General features: G+C 42.7%; 2 protein-coding genes across 9 annotated transcripts in view; both read left to right on the top strand.

Moving 5' to 3' along the window:
* Window positions 1–8,155, top strand: part of lipeb (lipase, hormone-sensitive b) — a 32,305-nt gene extending 24,150 nt beyond the window's left edge. For all 8 annotated transcript variants that reach the window (XM_058053231.2, XM_058053230.2, XM_058053232.2 and 5 more), the window contains 2 exons: window positions 893–1,141; window positions 2,307–8,155. In XM_058053231.2, coding sequence (XP_057909214.2) covers window positions 893–1,141; window positions 2,307–2,690 — 633 coding nt within the window. In that variant the 3' untranslated portion in view covers window positions 2,691–8,155. The remainder of the gene's footprint in view (window positions 1–892; window positions 1,142–2,306) is intronic.
* A 3,451-nt stretch (window positions 8,156–11,606) lies between these two features.
* Window positions 11,607–18,588, top strand: part of tmem145 (transmembrane protein 145) — a 34,643-nt gene continuing 27,661 nt past the window's right edge. The window contains exon 1 of the mRNA XM_058054142.2: window positions 11,607–11,804. Within this exon, the coding sequence (XP_057910125.2) occupies window positions 11,691–11,804 (114 nt within the window). The 5' untranslated portion in view covers window positions 11,607–11,690. The remainder of the gene's footprint in view (window positions 11,805–18,588) is intronic.

Here is an 18,588-nt window from a genome sequence, read left to right on the forward strand (position 1 = left end):
AATTGATGATGTACTCATTCTAGAATAAATTCGGGACCTTCTACAGTCATGACTGTAAATGACCTTTTGTAGTGCCCTCTATTGGTTGTGGTCAAAATGCTTCAAAAGACATTCAAGCATCCATGTATTATATACAGTGGTACCTCAATTAATGTCTGTCCCAGTTAGCGTGATTTTGGTTAACAACCAAAATGTTTGCTAAAATTGCCCCACTTGTTTAGCGTTCAAAATACCGTTCAGCTTGTTTACGCTGCCATCTTGGATTACACTCTTTCGAGAAAATCTTGTGATACTTGCAGATGATCGTGCAATACATTGCTCATTCAGAATGTTGTATTGTGTGTTGGGAATGTCTTGTTGTAAACTTTGTGTTATGCTGCCATCTTGGCCAGGTCACTTTTAAGCAGCTTAGAAAATAGATGTATGGATTGGAAACTAATGCATACAGCCAGAACCTGCAGTTGGAGACCACTGATAAATTATTCATTCATTAATTCATTTTCTACCGCTTTTCCTCACGAGGGTTGCGGGGGGTGCTGGAGCCTATCCCAGCTGTCTTCGGGCGAGAGGCGGGGTACACCGTGGACTGGTGGCCAGCCAATCACAGGGCACATATAGACAAACAACCATTCACACTCGCATTCATACCTATGGACAATTTGGAGTCGTCAGTTAACCTAGTATGTTTTTGGAATGTGGGAGGAAACCGGGGAAAACCCACGCATGCACGGGGAGAACATGCAAACTCCACACAGAGATGGCCGAGGGTGGACTTGAACCCTGGTCTCCTAGCTGTGAGCACTGATAAATTAATGAATAACAAATATATAAATGTGTCTGACAAGTGTTCAATGCCTGGTTTGCTGACTGACATTTTCCACTCTTTATGCAGCCTGAAGAAGTCAATTTCTCCATCTCCAATGAACCTGATTACTCCCCACCTGCAAACCTGCCTACCGTGGCGATACCACCCCCTGGTGGCGAGGAGGGATCTGAGTTCCCGCTGGGCTTTGAGCCCCTGCGTTCACAGCAGCTTTCTGAGATGAAGTTGCACAGTTCGCCGGTGGTCAAGGACCCATTCTGCTCCCCTCTGCTGGCCCCTGATAGCATGCTGAAAGCTCTTCCGCCTGTTCACATCGTGGTAAGCGAAAGAGATGCACCAGCTGGATGTGTTCCAGTACACTTACATACACAAAGGCTAGATGTTTATCACCCTTTGGGTAATTAGTGTTAGCTGTCTGCGTATTACAGAGCTTGAAAACTGGAAAAGACTAATGCCACAGGTAGCAGCCCCTGCTATCGTATGTATTCAAACCTGCTAATGTCTGAATATATTAGCAAGACTATTAGCAATTTGTATGAATTTCCATAAACTGGCCTGCACAGATGACTAGAAGTGCTTGAATATCGGATTTTTTTATTGATATCCCGATATCTGCACATTATCACTTGCAATATCATTATCATTTCAAATAAGTTGCTAATCAGGGAAGAAAAACAACTTTTTGTGAAAAGCACTTTGACACAAATTTAACCAAAATATCTAAACTATGCCACAACCATAAATCATGGTTGTTTTACATAAAAATAACTATTTATTTACAAATATAACACCATGCACTATTTACAATTTTCACATTCGGCACTAAACTGTGTGTTGTGCGTGCATTAAAAATTTCCTTTCAATACTTAACCTTGTGCACGCTACACAACTCCATGCTTTATGGCTTCCTGCTTCCTGTGGAGCGCTCGATTGCATGGGAAAGATGAGCATGCTGAGCTCTTATAAAATACACTTCTGCCACCTTGCGGCCGTTTTTACAGCTTAAAACTGCACCAAACAGGATCTTTTGTATTGTGCAGTTGTGTCATCACCTCTTTTTGCCTCAAGCGCAAAAGGGCCAGTTTTACGGCGCCTTTTGAAACTCGTTTTGAACAATCCCAAACTTCTTTCAGGGCATAAGAATACAACATTCTACTACATTCATAGGTCCGAAAAGTAGATTTAATAGGAGCATCCTTGGAAGAATACTTATAATAATTGTCGATGATAAAAAAAAACGTAAACTCTATAACGATATGAACAGCTGCAGCAACAAACAAGCCTACAAGTTATTGTTTGTCCTTTTTTAAAATGGCTCCAGTGACTCAGCGAGATGGTAAACATGGCTTGGACAAAAGAGAGATGGCCACTTGGCTTCCTTCTCTTCATCCCTTCATTGAGATGCTTGACACGTCTGCAGGGAATCTGAATGTGCTTTTCATCACCCCCCTTCCCACCACCACCACCACCCCTTCCCTCTCAGGCTTGTGCTCTGGACCCCATGCTGGATGACTCTGTGATGTTTGCCAAGCGCCTGAGGAACGTCGGGCAGCCTGTCACGCTGTGCGTGGTGGACGACCTCCCCCATGGCTTCCTCAGCCTATCACAGCTCTCCAAGGAGACCAGGGAGGCCGGCAATGTGTGCGCCGAGCGAATCCGCGCCGTCTTCACCCAAGAGGAGACGCCCCCGGAGCCACGCAAACACCGCAAGCTGGAACGGACCGACAGGGGCTTGCTGGCCCACTCTGAGGACGCCACTACCCTTTTTGATGGAGGTGAGCTGGATAAGGAGCTTGGGGCTAAAACGACTGAAGATTTTGTAACTGTGGCTGAAAGCAGCACTGACATCGGGGGTGTGGAAGCTTAGATAAACTTTCATTATAAGACTCTACTTCATACAAGCAGTAAAGATCACCAGAGACAAAAGCCCCTTTTTATGCTGCCTGTAAAGGCCAGATTTTTTTTTTTCTGCCTGTTGCTGTTCTGTATAAATGGCAACGAAAAGGAATGGGGTCGTAACAGGTGGCACGCTACCTGTGTAAGGGTATTCCGCAATTCTGGGACCATATGTGTCCAACTTTGTTGCTGTGTGAAAGCGCAATATCCTGCTGCGCAGCACTGATGCGACAGTTTTGCATAACCTCTGTGTGTGAAATTTATACCAGATAACAGAAGCAATTGACACGGACTGGGAATTCTCCCTCTGCTTTAAAATGATGGCATTCCTGTATGAACGCCATCCTGCACCTATAACCCAATAACATGGTGATTCATAAGTAATTGTAATATAGCAGCAGGGATTTTTTTTTTAAACATAAATCAGCACTCACTTACACAAGGCATCGCGGATGATTTCTCCAAGCCAAAATGCTCGACTCGATCCTGTGATTCATCACACACTGAGCCTGCTAATCAGATAAAATGTTCCTCCGTCAAATCATCGCAATCTGAATGGCCCCTTGTCCTGGTGGAGAGTCTCTTCCAAATCACACTTGATAACTGTGCATTGTGCTCTCCCCATTACTCCCATTTTGCTGTCAATACAAGCTCACTTTGTGGACGCTAACTCTGTTGACATGCAGCCCAAATTGGATTAACTCGCTTTCAAAAAGTGTAACAGACTTTGAGAGGCTGCACTGAAGTTTTATCTCCTGGTAATCATTTGCTAAAGCGTCCTATTTTTCTATTTGCTGTATGTATTTAGTCGTTAATCCACATGCTGTTGATTACACAGTTTGAATGTGCTCAGAACTTCACGACCAGCTGCTATGCGGGTAAATGAGTATTCTTAGTACTGAGTACTGAAGAGGATTTGTAATCATTCGTACATAATAGTAGTTCATGTAATATTTACCCACACATGATATTACGAATGCAAGTAATGCATTTTGGAACCTCGAGTATTCCAGTGTCAGCTAGAACAGTGATTTTCAACCACTGTGCCGCGGCACACTAGCGTACCTTGAGAAACCGTCAGGAATTATCCAATATCACTTTTTATAATTAACATTTATTAATCATCATTTGCAAATATTATGTCAATAGCCTTTATGTCAATAGTATACATGGACCCAAATATTCCAATTGCATTTGGTTTATTTGCTCAAACGGAAAGAATTGAACAGGGATGGAATATTCCTTTCCCCAATCCGATTGAGGTATCTTGTACCCGATCAAACGGAAAGTTGTCAGACTGCGTTCTTCTTTGTGGTGTTTTTCTTCTTTTTCTGTTGTTTATTGGCGGTTGGTAAGCAGCTTTTGTATGCATTACCGCCATCTGTGGAACAGAATCTAAACCCTTCTATACGCCATTCACAAGTCCAGTTTTATTAAAAAAGAAAACATATATCTATATAAAACATGTCCTGAGTTTAATTATAATATATTAGCAAGATTGAATTTGATCTTTTCCTGTTTAAATTGATCCCAGGTGCGTTCTTTCAGTGCATGCTCAGATATGACGTAACACGCAGATCCAGACGTTCTTCAGTTTTAAAAATGGAGGCCAGCAATTTTGATTCAAACTAAATTTCAAGACTGGACAGACGAAAAACTGGCAATACGGAGTTATTCCGACAAGTGAAAGAAAAACTCGGGGAAGCCGGTATCACGTGATGTTGATGTTTACGTTTTACTGGGCATGCTCTATTGACTCTTCTGGCGCATGTAGACAAGAGATTGGAATATTCCTTTCTATGGATACCATTGTTTCCCGAAAGGTCATTCGGAAAGAGAAAAAGTTGTCATGTTAAAAACGTGGCTACTGTCGAGTGTCTGTGGTGTAAAGACTGGCTGAGCAATGTAATATTGGTCCGTGTGGCAACACCTACCTTGTTCCTCCGATAGACTTATTGATTGATTGACATTTTGTAACATTTTTGGTTCGTGGTGTGCCACAAGATTTTTACAATGTATAAAAACAAACGCGCCGTGGCTCAAAAAAGGTTGAAAATCACTGAGCTAGAAGATGCTAAATAGTATATTTTCACACTTTCCTCGAGCGCACAATCCCTTGCTGCTTCTTACTGCTCCTTCACACTGCACGCAGTGTGTCAAAGTCGCACTTCTGTCAACACGACTGATTTCGTGCCTGACGAGCTGCTTTCACAAATCCCAAGTGTTGCTGCTTTGAGGACCCTGACCAAGAAAAGAGATTGCACGGGCCCTTGCTGCTGGTTCCATCTCCACAGTCTTCTTATTCCGAGCCGCATCCAAATAACTTGAGGTCACGCCTTTTTTAGAAGTGTTTTGCAACAGAAGCACAGAAATTGTTCAGTATGTAGGGGGGGGGGCTTTCTGTAACTGCCAACAATGGCGGCGATAAACTGCACGCCACAGGGTGGCGTTTTTCAGGTTCATGTGATGGCGGGTGGAAAGGATTTAGCCAAAGTGCTACAGAGAAGAGGGTTTTTCAGAAGTAGAAGACGTACTATAGCGGATTAGGCGGCGCTCGCTTGTGTCAGCCTGAAGTATTTACCGCAACATTTTCCTGTCGGATTGATGAAGAAAGGCAGCAGCATCAAAGACTAGACTGAGCTTTTATTTTCATCCTCTCTCTCTAGCACGCTATAGGCCTCAAGTTTGCGCCTTCTTGCACTTTTGCTGTGGTTTGTCCTGATGTTTGTAAGCGACTTTATGGCTTGTAGAATTTTTGGGGGGTTATTCTGTCAGTCCTCGCTTGTGTGCCCGTAGCTACCACGTCGGTTGCACTGAGGCCCGTACTAGCACTTTAAACATCACCAGCTGCTCAAACGACCAAACATAGGTTCTCAAGGATATTTACTTTTCGTTTAAGCTAGCTGTGCACTGTCAATTAAGTATGATTCTGAAAAATAGATATCTTGTCGTGTCCGGTGTTGTTTGTGAAAACCAAAGTGTCAGCTATTGAACTGTCGTACAATAATGGGGCGGGAATCTCAGTTGAGTAAGCTGCGATACAATGCTACAATGCTAATATCGAAGTACAACACTCGATATACAGTCGTCCCTTGCTACGGTTTAAACATTCATTCATTCATTCATTTTCTACCGCTTTTCCTCACGACGGTTGCGGGGGTGCTGGAGCCTATCCCAGCTGCCTTTGGGCGAGAGGCCGGGTACACCCTGGACTGGTCGCCAGCCAATCACAGGGCACATATAGACAAACAACCATTCACACTCACATTCAATTAACCTAGCATGTTTTTGGAATGTGGGAGGAAACCGGAGTACCCGGAGAAAACCCACGCATGCACGTGGAGAACATGCAAACTTCACACAGAGATGGCCGAGGGTGGAATTGAACCCTGGTCTCCTAGCTGTGAGGTCTGCGCACTAACCACTTGATCGCCGTGCCGCCTGGTTTAGACATTGTTCCCTCGAAAATATCTTAATCAAAAATTATTGCTATCAACCACGAAAGTTCTGAAAGACAAGTTATATGTAATATTCAGGTCACGAGGCATCAGTAATGCTACATTGTTGAGGCAATGTATTACATTACCTTAAAGATAACCAACGAGCCGCATGGAAATCCGCCAGTGGGGGCAGTATATCGAAACACACATCTTCCAGAGTACTAAACTAAAGTGGAATAAGTTTGTCATTGTTTACTGAACTTCCAACATGGTGACACTTGCGTGTCTACTTCTTGAAGAATAGCAATTGTGCTGTATTTATTTGCGACAGAAGAGGAAGAGAAGGTGGTCCACTCGTCCTTGAACACAACAGGGTGACAATGTGTTTACAAAAAACACATGACTGAAAACATGACTGATTTGACTTGGAAATAAAACCCGCTCTTTTTAATGCACACCAAATACGTATATACAACTACAAATAAGTTCTAGGTTTTTCTTATATAACCTACACAAAAGAAAGTCATACAGTAAATAAAGTCCTACACTGTTTTTCTGTTTGTCACACGGCTTGACTATGCTGGTGGTCTCTGTAAAATGAGTCATATAAATGCAGGTATTTTTGTACTTCAGCTGCGAGGATCTCCTACTCGTCGGCCTAGTTAGATTTCCTAGGTGTTTAGTGTGGGAAATTCGGGCCAAACGGAGCCAGCAACCTTAACATAGTCAGCCTTAGCATGTCTGACTTCATAGAGTAGGGGGAAAAAAGTTCTCCTCCCATTCCATGTGGAAGTGGTAAGTCTTCTTACTATGTTCTTCTTCCCCATTCTATTGGAAACACTATATTAAGTTTAGAATAAGTAAACTGGAGAGGCAAGCTTGTGAGCTTGGTATCTTGCCATAGTAGCAGCAGCCATGTCTTATGCATTGTTCCGGTAGCCTGTGCAATAATAGTTTAAAAGTGACAATAGGGCGTTGTTTCATGTCTACAGGGCTGTAATGTTATGTTAAAGAGAAGTTCACTAATCGCGATTGGTTCTGGAATCACTTCTGGAACAGCGGGGACGACTGTATTGAGGAAAAAAAATAGGAATCTTAGGTTTGTTGTCAAAATGGTTTTTGACTTGTTTTTCAAAGTGCCGTACCAACCCAAATTTGAGACAACTTTTATATTTGATTAAATCAGTTAATGTTCATTATGTCATGCGCAAAGAGGCTAAACAATAAATGCAAATCAAAATAGGAAGTGTGTCGGTTGTGTCTTGAAACATCATTCTGTAGTTTTAAGCACAGATCAAGGCACAAGATGTTTTGCTTCGTTGTTAGCATTGTATTTAGCATCAGCATTTCAAGTCTACAGACAGTTGAAACGGCTTTGACGTTCAATTCCAGATTCCAACGGCTTTCAATGCGCGTCTCAGTCCAGTTAAAAAAACAAGTGTACTGTATGCCCAGCTTCATACATGACTGAGTATTTAGAACAACAAAGTCTATAAAACACATTAGTTGAGTCAGGGTTTTTATTTTTTTAAATGCTGCTGATCCGCATATTGCCTGAACTTCCTGTTGGCTTTTTTTTTTTTTTCAACCATGACATTGACAAGCTTTAACATTGTCGGCCTGCGAGCATCACCGACAAGCAACCAAGAAACTGTATTCAAGAGTTAGACCGGTGGAATTATTATTTTATTGTCTAATGTTCGACCCCAGCTACCGCACACATCTTAGAGCACATGTTTTTTGTTTTTTTTTATTATCAGTTTTCTTGTTTGGAAATCGGCTTAACTGCCGCATGTTCAGCCATAGTTTGAATCCTGAAAATTGTCTCATTTAGATGTCTACCTTTTTAGCAACCAAGAGTCTGATGTCATTCAAAATCAATCCCTCAAAAGAGATCATTGCTGCTGGAGCAGAATCAATTCAATTATAATTATAATTTTTTTTTTAGCTAGCTTCAAACATAAACTGTGTCCACTTTTCTACAATTACGTACAACGTTCAACATCATAGGACTGAATCGGAACCAAAGACCACAGATCGCAGTGTTCATAATGTTTGGACCGTTTTTCTATTGATTTTTTTTAAAGGGGACCTAATATCCTTTTTTAACCTATAAATGTTTTTACAATATTTTATTCACCCTTTAAATGGTGCCAAAGCATCAGATAATGAGGTTTACGCATTTGTAAGTGAGCCCTGAAAGACTTCCTTATATGGGTTGCAGATTGACTGCACTCGAAAACGCGGAATCTGGAAGTTCTAGAGAGCGCTTGGGAGTGTGACTAATCACAGCGGAGTGGGCGTACCTAAATAAGGGTCCGGGGTGGAATAGGTTAAACAGATCATTTGGGTCAGAAGCAGGAAGTCTATGGAAACATTACAGAAAGAGCTGGAGATTTTGGAAGATCTAGAAAGCTTTCTGTGCGGGTTATCGTGTGTAGCTGCCCTATAGGAGTCCACAACTCAATACAAAGCACAGAAAATTTGCATAATAGGTCCCCTTTAATTGACATGCCGTTAATAGCAGCATGCTAATCAGGGTGTAAACAAACAAGCCATAGACTGGAAAAATAGAGCTGTATTTATACATAACTTTGTTTTTCCCATAAACACCACAAGTGCAAATCTCTGAATAAAAAAAAACGTGTATTTTTACCATTGTATAATCTGTGTAGATATTATCTGAAGAGCTGTACATCAGGTTTGATTCTTTGCAGGTTTCATACTCTGAATGTCTGTTGATTTGTATTGAAAAAAAATAAATGTATCCCACCACACTGTTGTAATGTGGTGTCCGAAGGCCAAACAATTCAGGATTTGCAGATTTGCAGTTCGCACAGTCTAGGCACATTTATTTAGCTTAAGAAACAAACTTATGAAAAACATTAACAATAAAAAAAATTAAATTGGAAAAAAAAGTGACTTAACTTCCCAAAACAACAAGAAGAAAAAAGGTATTCACTCACATCACTGAAATCTAGTACTGCAGCCCCACTGCTACTACAACTTTCCATAACACATTAACCCATACACATATTTCCCTACCCGAACCCACGATTAAATACCCATCCAACCTTACAACCCCTTCCCCCCCATCCTCAGTACATGGTATGGTCTTATGTGATGTCACTAATGACATCACCAAACCTATAAAATCCAGGCACTCATGGCGGCGCCTTGCCAAACATTCCTGCAGGTGACTCCCTTGGTAAGTATCCCCAGGTAAGACAAACTCTGTACACCTGTTCGAATCCCAATTTAGCTTGGATTAATACATCATCATTATCAATGACATAACTCCAAAAACAATGAAATCCTGAATACAACAAGTGATGAACTCCAACTCATTCACTTTGTCACACACACACACACTCTTGTGGCAAAAATACATATATTCTCTATACTTTACACTTTTGATTGTTTATATATGAGTGCATGTTTGTGTTGATTTGAGATTTGTTCCTCTATTTTCAGTGCTTTGTATTGTGTGTTGAGTCACAAACCAACCTAATGTGTCTTCTTGAAGAAATGCAGTGAACCTAAAGGTCCATTGTTTCTGGTCTCTGGCCACCTCTTCCAGCCCCCCCTCCCAAAGTGTCCTAGATCCAGGAGGTATCCGGACTAGATGCCCAAGTCACATCAACTGGCTCCTCTCGATGTGAGGTAGCAGTGCTCCTCCCAAATGACCTTGGATGAGTCTCACCACCCTATAGAGGAAACTCATTTCAGGCATATACATCTGCAATCTTGCTCTTTTGGTCACGACCCAGAGCTCATGGCCATAGGTGAGGGTTTGAGCATCGATTGGCTGATAAATCGAGAGCGTTGCCTTACGGCTCAGCTCTCTCTTTACCTCGACTCGCTGTGCCGATCCGCCTCTCATTTTCGTGATTGAGTCCTCCCTCACTCGTGAATAAGACCCACAGTTATTTGAACTACGCCTGCAGCAAAGACCTCACTCCCAACCCAAAGGATGCAATCCACCCTTCTTCATCTGAGAAGCATTGTCTCAGATTTGGAGGTGCTGAGTCTCATCCCAGAAGCTTCACACTCGGCTGCAAACCGATCATCAGGAGTACATCATCTGCAAATACCAGACATGAGATCCTAAAGCCCCGAAACTGGACAGTCTTAAGAACTTGGTTGCACCTAGAAATTCTGTCCATTAAAATTATGAACAGAATCTATGACAAAGAGCAGCATTGAACAGGTTGAACTTACAGCTGGCAATGCGAACCAGGATCATGCAAGGACGGAATGGCACATAGTAGAATGCCACTAACACTGTATTCCTGGTGCATCCCCAAAGACACCATGAGAGGACTTTATCAATTCCCAACCTCCAGAGCTGCATGCTCCGGTGTTCCACGACCAGGACGAAAACCACACTGGAATAGACTTTCCCAGGGAGGCTGAGAGCAATTCCCATGTTGTTGGAACACAACTTCTTGAGAAAGGGGCACCGCTACAAAAGTACTGTTCCAAACATTAGTGTCTTTCAAGAAAGTCCCACAACATCCCAAGCTATCCACTGCGTTGAATGAGTGGAGAAATTTATTCATTCATTCATTCATTCATTTTCTACCGCTTTTTCCTTATGAGGGTTGCGGGGGGTGCTGGAGCCTATTCCAGCTGTCTTCGGCCGAGAAGCGGGGTACACCCTGGACTGGTCGCCAGCCAATCACAGGGCACATATAGACAAACAACCATTCACACTCACATTCATACCTATGGACAATTTGGAGTCACCAATTAACCTAGCATGTTTTTGGAATGTGGGAGGAAACCCACACATGCAAACTCCACACAGAGATGGCCGCCTCTCGCCCTAAGACAGCTGGGATAGGCTCCAGCAACCCCCCCCCGCGACCCTCGTGAAGAAAAAGCGGTAGAAAATGAATGAATGAATGAATACATTTCTCCACTCATTTAACGCAGTGGATAGCTTGGGATGTTGTGGGACTTTCTTGAAAGACACGAAAGTTTGGAACAGTACTTTTGTGGTGGTTCCCCTTTCTCAAGAAGTTGTGTTCCAACAACATCGGAATTGCTCTCAGTGCATGTGTGGGTTTTCCGGTTTCCTCCCACATTCCAAAAACATGCTAGGTTAATTGGCGACTCCAAATTAACTCCATAGGTATGAATGTGAGTGTGAATGGTTGTTTGTCTATATGTGCCCTGTGATTGGCTGGCGACCAGTCCAGGGTGTACCCCGCCTCTCGCCCTAAGACAGCTGGGATAGGCTCCAGCACCCCCTGACCCTCGTGAGGAAAAAGCGGTAGAAAATGAATTTATCACATTGGCTTATCATAGAAAACAGTACTAATTGTGTTCAAAGGCATTTTTAATGTGTGTGTGTGTGTGTGTGTGGAGGGGGTGATCACACGAACGCGCCGAGCTCTCTCTCTCTCTCTCTCTCTCTCTCTCTCTCTCTCTCTCTCTGTCTCTCTCCCTGTGAGCGCGTGCCCGTCCGGACACCAGCTCCGAGGCTGCCGGGGGCTCAGACGAGCCTTGGCGTGGGAGAGAGAAAGATGGAGGCGCGGGTCGTCGGAGGGAGACTCCTGTGTCTGGCAGCGATGTCCAGCGTCCTCTGCGTGGACACTGTCCTCGGGAAATACGTCAAAGGCGTCGTGGACACCAAAGAGGTCAGTGTTGCATATTATAAACATTAGCATATCTATTGTTATTTCTTTTCCCCACCTGCCATGACGATGGAGGAGTCATACGCAGGTGCTCCGTTCCATTCGCGTTAAGTTATTTGCATCTGTCGCCATTAAAAAAAAAACATTCTTCCTCATTTTAGTGCGCCAGTTTCGCTCGTGTCCTCGGGAGGTTGTGTGTTCGCTTTCTTTCCGCCGCTGCCATCATCGCAGACAGTCTATGAATCGTCTTTTTTTTTAAAACGTAATTATATCATCATTGTCGTCGTCATTATCATCATGGCGGACGTGAGACCGGTTACAGGTGTGCGACACGTGACTGCCATTAAGTTTGATTATTCATTGGTTGCTCACGTGGTGTCCAGATTCAGTGGTCACAGGTTCGAGACCTGCCGCAGTGGTGAATACCAATGAATCACATGTGAATAGAGTCAGCTTCCTGATGGGTGCCCTTGGGCAGTGGACATCATGGACTGTGGACCCCCCCATAAGTCCCCCTTTTTTCCTGTAAATGCTTTATAAATGTAGGAAACTGCTCCAAGGCGCCTCACCTCAATTTAATCAGCAACCACTTTAATAAACGCCACATGCTTACTAATATTTGTTGTTAAAGGCATTATTTGAAATGAATGAAAAAGAAAATAAATGCTTTCCTCCTACGCAAAGTGTTGACAATTAGGTGTTGACAATAGTGGCATTTGCTCTTAATAGATGCCGCTTGCTGATTCATTGGTGAATGAAAAACACTGCATCGGAAATGTAACCCTATGAGAAGCTTACTAAGTGACTGTATCACTAGTATTAGTATTAGTAATAATATAGTATAGTACCAGTAAGTCCATATGAATCACAATTTTAAATGCCTTGCAACTAATGACCTCTGTTGTAATCGACTTGAAAAGATACCTGATATCAAGTAGAGTCTAAAGTTAAACATATGCACTCATCTATCATCCACATGTATTACAAATGTCATGTACTCTATATATAAAAATACTGTATATATACAGCTCTGATCAAAATATTAGACCAGTTGAAAAATTGCTAGAATATGCATTTTGCACTTTTGGACCGGAATGGGGTTTTAAGTAGCGCTCCAATATGCAAAATCAAAAATGGGGACTGAGATAAAAAAAAAAAAAACAGTTGGAAATTGTAATGTAAAAATGGTTGTTTTTCAATCATTCAGTTTCTACCGCTTATCCTCACAAGGGTCGCAGGGGTGCTGGAACCTATCCCAGCTGTCTTTGTGCGAGAGGCGGGGTACACCCTAGACTGGTTGCCAGCCAATCACAGGGCACATATAGACAACCAACCATTCATGTGATCAAAAGTTTAAGACCACATGCTATAAATGCCAGAATCTGCTCAAAATGTTCATTTTCTGTCAGGCATTCAAATGGCCATGCCTTCCTGATAGCTAAAGCTAAGAAGCTTTCTCTTCTTGAACGTGGTTGAATTGTCGAGCTGCGTAAGCAAGGCCTCTCGCAGCGTGCCATTGCAAAACAAACAACAGAAAAGTCATGTGGTAGACCCCCAAAAAATGACCCCTGCGCTGTGCTGATGATCCAATTGGTCGTCCGTCAAGACACAAGGCGGTACTCCCAAATTAAGGCCCTTATTGGTGCAGACTGCAACGCAATAACCAGCAGACAGCATCTGCGGGAAAAGGGTTTCAAAAACAAAAAACTCAAAATTAAATTCAAAGACCTTTTCTCCTTTAAAGCCGTAAACTGCCCAGGGACCATCAAACATGGGATATTGAAAGGTGGGAAAAACGTTTAATTCCCTGAGAAGAAATGTAAGCTTGATGGTTGAGATGGCTTCCAACGTTACTGGCATGACAAGGAGATCCCACCTGAGATGTTTTTACCCGGCACAGTAGAGGGGTTTTCCATCATGATGTTGGGTGCTTTTTCAGTCAGTGGAACACTGGAGCTTTAGGTGGTGCAGGGTCGTCAAAAGGTGGATGGTTATGTGCAAATGTTGCAATGGCCGATGCCCCTCGTCTGTGTGGTAACAACTGGGTTTTCCAACGGGACAAAGTGCTGTTCACAATGCTGGCTTGACCAAGGACTTTTTCAGTGAGAATAACATCACTCTTTTGGACCATCCCACATCTTCCCCTGATTTAAATCCCATTGCCTCAGTCAATTGCCTGAATAAGTAGACATTTAGACATAATGGGAAATGTATTACTATTGTATAGTTTAGATAAATATAGGTAAGATAGATAGATAAACACCTCTCCCCTAGAAAATTTCCCCTGATAAACACCTGGTACTCTCTGCAGTTGAGTAAAACAGCCCCAACCTTGACCTATAGAAGGAAATGCATACCATTGCTACCTTTGTGGACTCTGCCCAATACAAAATGTAAATAAATAATCAATTATAGAGTTCCAAACCTCAGCCAATGCCCAGTGGTCAGTCCATGCCGTGTCAGCTTCTGGTCATACTTTGCAATGTTCCGCTCCAGTCCACTAGTAGGCGGTACTGTCCTTTTTGCATAAATGTATACTGTATACTAGAATAGAATATATCTGTTCAATTATTCATTTCCCTAATAAAGTATGTTGTTATTACAATGAACTCAGTGGGACTGTCTGCACCAACAGCCTTACTATTGGACCTAGAATATTGTTTTTAAATGAGGATATTTTTACACTATCCTCAGCTTTCCATTTTCTTGCCAGTATTTGATCTAGCAGCCAGGAAAAACCAAAAAAACATGGCTGTACTAGGAGATAACCAGACTCCGTGTGCATCGCCCGCTGTGCCACAACAATGCAAAACACACAATGTATTAGGCAGGCGACAACCAGCACACAATTGAATGCCAACCAGAAAACTTACAGTGCTGACGTGCTGACTAAATAAAGAGTGCAACATTGCAACATTTACCAGTTTGAATGCCCCTCCCCCAAATGATTGGAGTGATCCTGGATGGATGGATGGATGGATGGGATGTATCATACGCTGCATTCATCCATCACAACCAGTGAGATGTCCTTGAACGCCACAGTGAATCTGCAGCACTGCTCAAGCAGTATGACTGTTTAAGGAAGTCTGCCTCGCTAATATTTCCTCAAATAGATGCGGAGTGCTTTGTGAGCTTGAAAAAATAAACACTGCTCTTCAGGTAGGCATCTCCTTTTCCCATGAGGTGGTTGTAATAACATTTACTCTGATTAAAACCAACATGAGATGTCTCGGTAACAATAAAGCACAACAGACAGGGCAACTGTAAAGCTGCAGTTGTCGCTTTAAATTATCAGGAAACACAAGAAAAGGATTTATTCCACGTGGGACAGATGCAAATTGTGTCCACAAATAAATGGTACAGTGCTATGAAAAAGTTTGGGACATTTGGGACCAGGCACCCCTGGTTATTTTCAAGATTCTCTTTTTATAAATCACTGGTTGTTTAGATCAGAAATTCCAGTTAAATATATCATATAGCAAACAAACACAGTGATAGATAAGAAGTGAAATTAAGTTTATAGGATTTAGTGTGCAATAATTATTGAAACAAAAGCAGGCAGGTGCTTAAATTTGGGCTCCCTTGTTTTATTGATTTGAATACCTTTTAGCACTAATTATTGGAACACAAAATTTGAAAATCTGGTAAGCTCATTGACCCTTGACCTACATACCAAGATCATACCAATCACGAGAAAGGGTATTTAAGGCGGCCAATTGCAAGTTGCATCGTCTCTTAAGAGTAGAAATATCTTATCACAACAACCAGTGATTTATAATGAAATATTATCACATGTCACGGCAGTCGAGTGGTTAGCACGCAGACCTCACACCTACGAGACCAGAGTTTGCATGTTTGCATGTGTGTGTTTTCTCCGGCTACTCCGGTTTCCTCCCACATTCCAAAAACATGCTAGGTTAATTGGCGACTCCAAATTGTCCATAAGTATGAATGCGAGTGTGAATGGTTGTTTGTTTATATGTGCCCTGTGATTGGCTGGCGACCAGTCCAGCGTTTACCCCGCCTCTCGCCCGAAGACAGCTGGGATAGGCTCCAACACCCACCCCTCGTGAGGAAAAAGCGTTAGAAAATGAATGAATGAATGAATTATCACAGGTGCCCAACTTTTTCATGCCACTGTATAAAGCTTCTATTTGACTTTATTTAATGTTTTGTTTGTATTCACATTTGAAGCACTTCGACCGGAGCAGGAGGGGATAGAGAAGAAGAAAAAAGAAATAAAAGGGGGGGGGGGTGCAGGCACAATACAGAAAGAGACGAGAACTATATCAACAATAACCAAACAACAGAAACAAACAGGAGTACATCATAAAGGCCATAATGGAGAGGACAAAGTAATGTCATGCTTACTGTTTGGAATAATAGTGATGAAAATATTAACCATGATAATGAACAGAATGCCAATAACTGTATTGGTCCAGTAGGCCCAGAGGTCCCGCCCCCATAAAGGCCTGATACCCTCTTCAACAAAACAAACTACCATAATAACCTTCTAAGATTGACACCGTGAGTCGGACTGTTATATTGAGTAATGACCTGCTGCGATTTACAATGGGTTGACAGCTCGTTGTGAGTTCCCATATAGCTTGCTAAAGAAAGAGCTACTGTTACCTCACTGACTTGCGAACGGTACAGTATTTAAACGATTAGTAGTACTTGGAGATGTGACAAGATTACAACATGGTCATAATTTTTTTCAAAGTTGCACAAAAGATTGTAGCGGTTTATATACTGGAAATTACGGTATTACAAAAAAATTGTAAAAAAAATAAAAGGCCCGCCTCTAATGCCTAATTAGAGTAAATGAAACTCCCAAGGGGTTACTGCGCAGACCTCACAGCTAGGAGACTAGGGTTCAATTCCACCCTCGGCCATCTCTGTGTGGAGTTTGCATGTTCTCCCCGTGCATGCGTGGGTTTTCTCCGGGTACTCCGGTTTCCTCCCACATTCCAAAAACATGCTAGGTTAATTGGCGACTCCAAATTGTCCATAGGTATGAATGTGAGTGTGAATGGTTGTTTGTCTATATGTGCCCTGTGATTGGCTGGCAACCAGTCCAGGGTGTACCCCGCCTCTCGCCCAAAGACAGCTGGGATAGGCTCCAGCACCCCCGCGACCCTCGTGAGGAAAAGTGGTAGAAAATGAATGAATGAATGAAACTCCCAAGGAAGAAATGAGGTCTTAAGGAATATGTCTTGCTGTTGCATTTATTAGAGTGAAGAAAAAAGGTGCCCAAATATTATATGCTGGCTTTTTCCCCTCTTCCACAGTCCCTGAACTCATCATGGATCATTTAGCGAGAAAAGCAAAACGCAGCTCCTTCAGTACCACCAGGCGGCACTGCACATTGGCATATTGTGTGTGTGTGTATCAGTCTCGCTCATACGCCCCTGTCCCAAGGTCACCCGAACATGAGCACACTCACTAAAAAAACGAGCCGCCATTTTTTCACGCCGTGCAAGTCATCCCAAGTCAACTTCATGTTGTTGAGACTTTATCTCCTGAAAACAAATTTATCCAAAGGCATCAGTCCAGCCGACTGGGCTTTACTAGTCGATGTTGACAATTAGCCTAAGTTGCTCATGGTATGTGTGTAGGCGCTGATAAAACGTCCCATTGAGCGGCAGTAGCGAGGGTTAAGGTCAGGGGAAGGTCGCACTTTTGTGTCCAGCAAGGAAAATCTTGGCAGGGAGACAAAAAAAAAAACTTTGTTGTCAACAAAGCTGGAGCTGTAGGCGCATAGACATATTTGCTGCTATAACGCAACATCCAAGCTGCCATTGTCTCAGAGGCCTATCTCCATGTTGTCCCCTCATCCTTGGTAGGCTAGCTTGGACGAAACATTATCTCCTCACTTCAGCTGAGACGTCTCCACTTGCAGTAATCCGATGAGCGTAAACTTTCAGACAGCAGAGACTTTTACAAACAGGGTCAAGGTGTGGGGCAGAATGCATAAAACAGGCAGCAGAGTGCCCCGTTTGAAGGCTTCTGGATGCTGGCCAATCAGAAAATAGTGTCTCTGTGGGGAGGCGGGCCTAAGAGGGACAGTGGATAAAGTGGCTGCTTTCAGAGCAAAGATGAACTGGGGACTAGTACGGAATGATTTACTTGGGAGTGCTAGGATTGGAACTAGGTTATCTTATAGTGAAATATAAATCATATGTTTCTTGTTCAGATAGTTCCATATGATTTTTGACACTATCTGGGTTTACATATATAAGGGGTATCCAAATGTTTTTTTGGGCCATATACTGAAGAAGGATACAATGGACACTTGAATATTTGCTAAACCACAGTGTACAGCTGGAGGACTACGTCACAGTTTTCAGTGGGACTACCCGAGTTATTTTAAACACGTGTAGTCCCGCAAATAACATGTTCAATAACAAATAACAACGACCGCATTTCCACTACCGATGTCAAGATGGTCAGTAAATGTGGACCTCCTTTACCACTCTTTGAGTTCATACATGGTAGGTCAGGGATGTCCTGTTTGTGTTTCATGAGCTACCAGTACCTCCTAACTACTTTTGAAGTAGCTCTCCAAAGGGTTTATTCATTTATCAACTCCTATACCGACACAATTAGAACGTGGGGTTCGGCAGTCCTCCTTAAATCCACTTTGCTGTGGGTGTGCCTGGAGGCAGACCATGGGTGTAATACATTTTGGAAATCTAGATGGAATAGGTTCAGATAATGGAAGATCTAGAAAGCTTTCTGTGCGGGTTATTGTGTGGAGCTGCTCTATAGGAGTCCACAACTCGAT

This window comes from Doryrhamphus excisus, linkage group LG5 (assembly GCF_037039965.1).
Source record: "Doryrhamphus excisus strain RoL-2023G ecotype Guam linkage group LG5, RoL_Dexc_Guam_v1.1, whole genome shotgun sequence".
Taxonomy (NCBI): Eukaryota; Metazoa; Chordata; class Actinopteri; order Syngnathiformes; family Syngnathidae; genus Doryrhamphus; species Doryrhamphus excisus.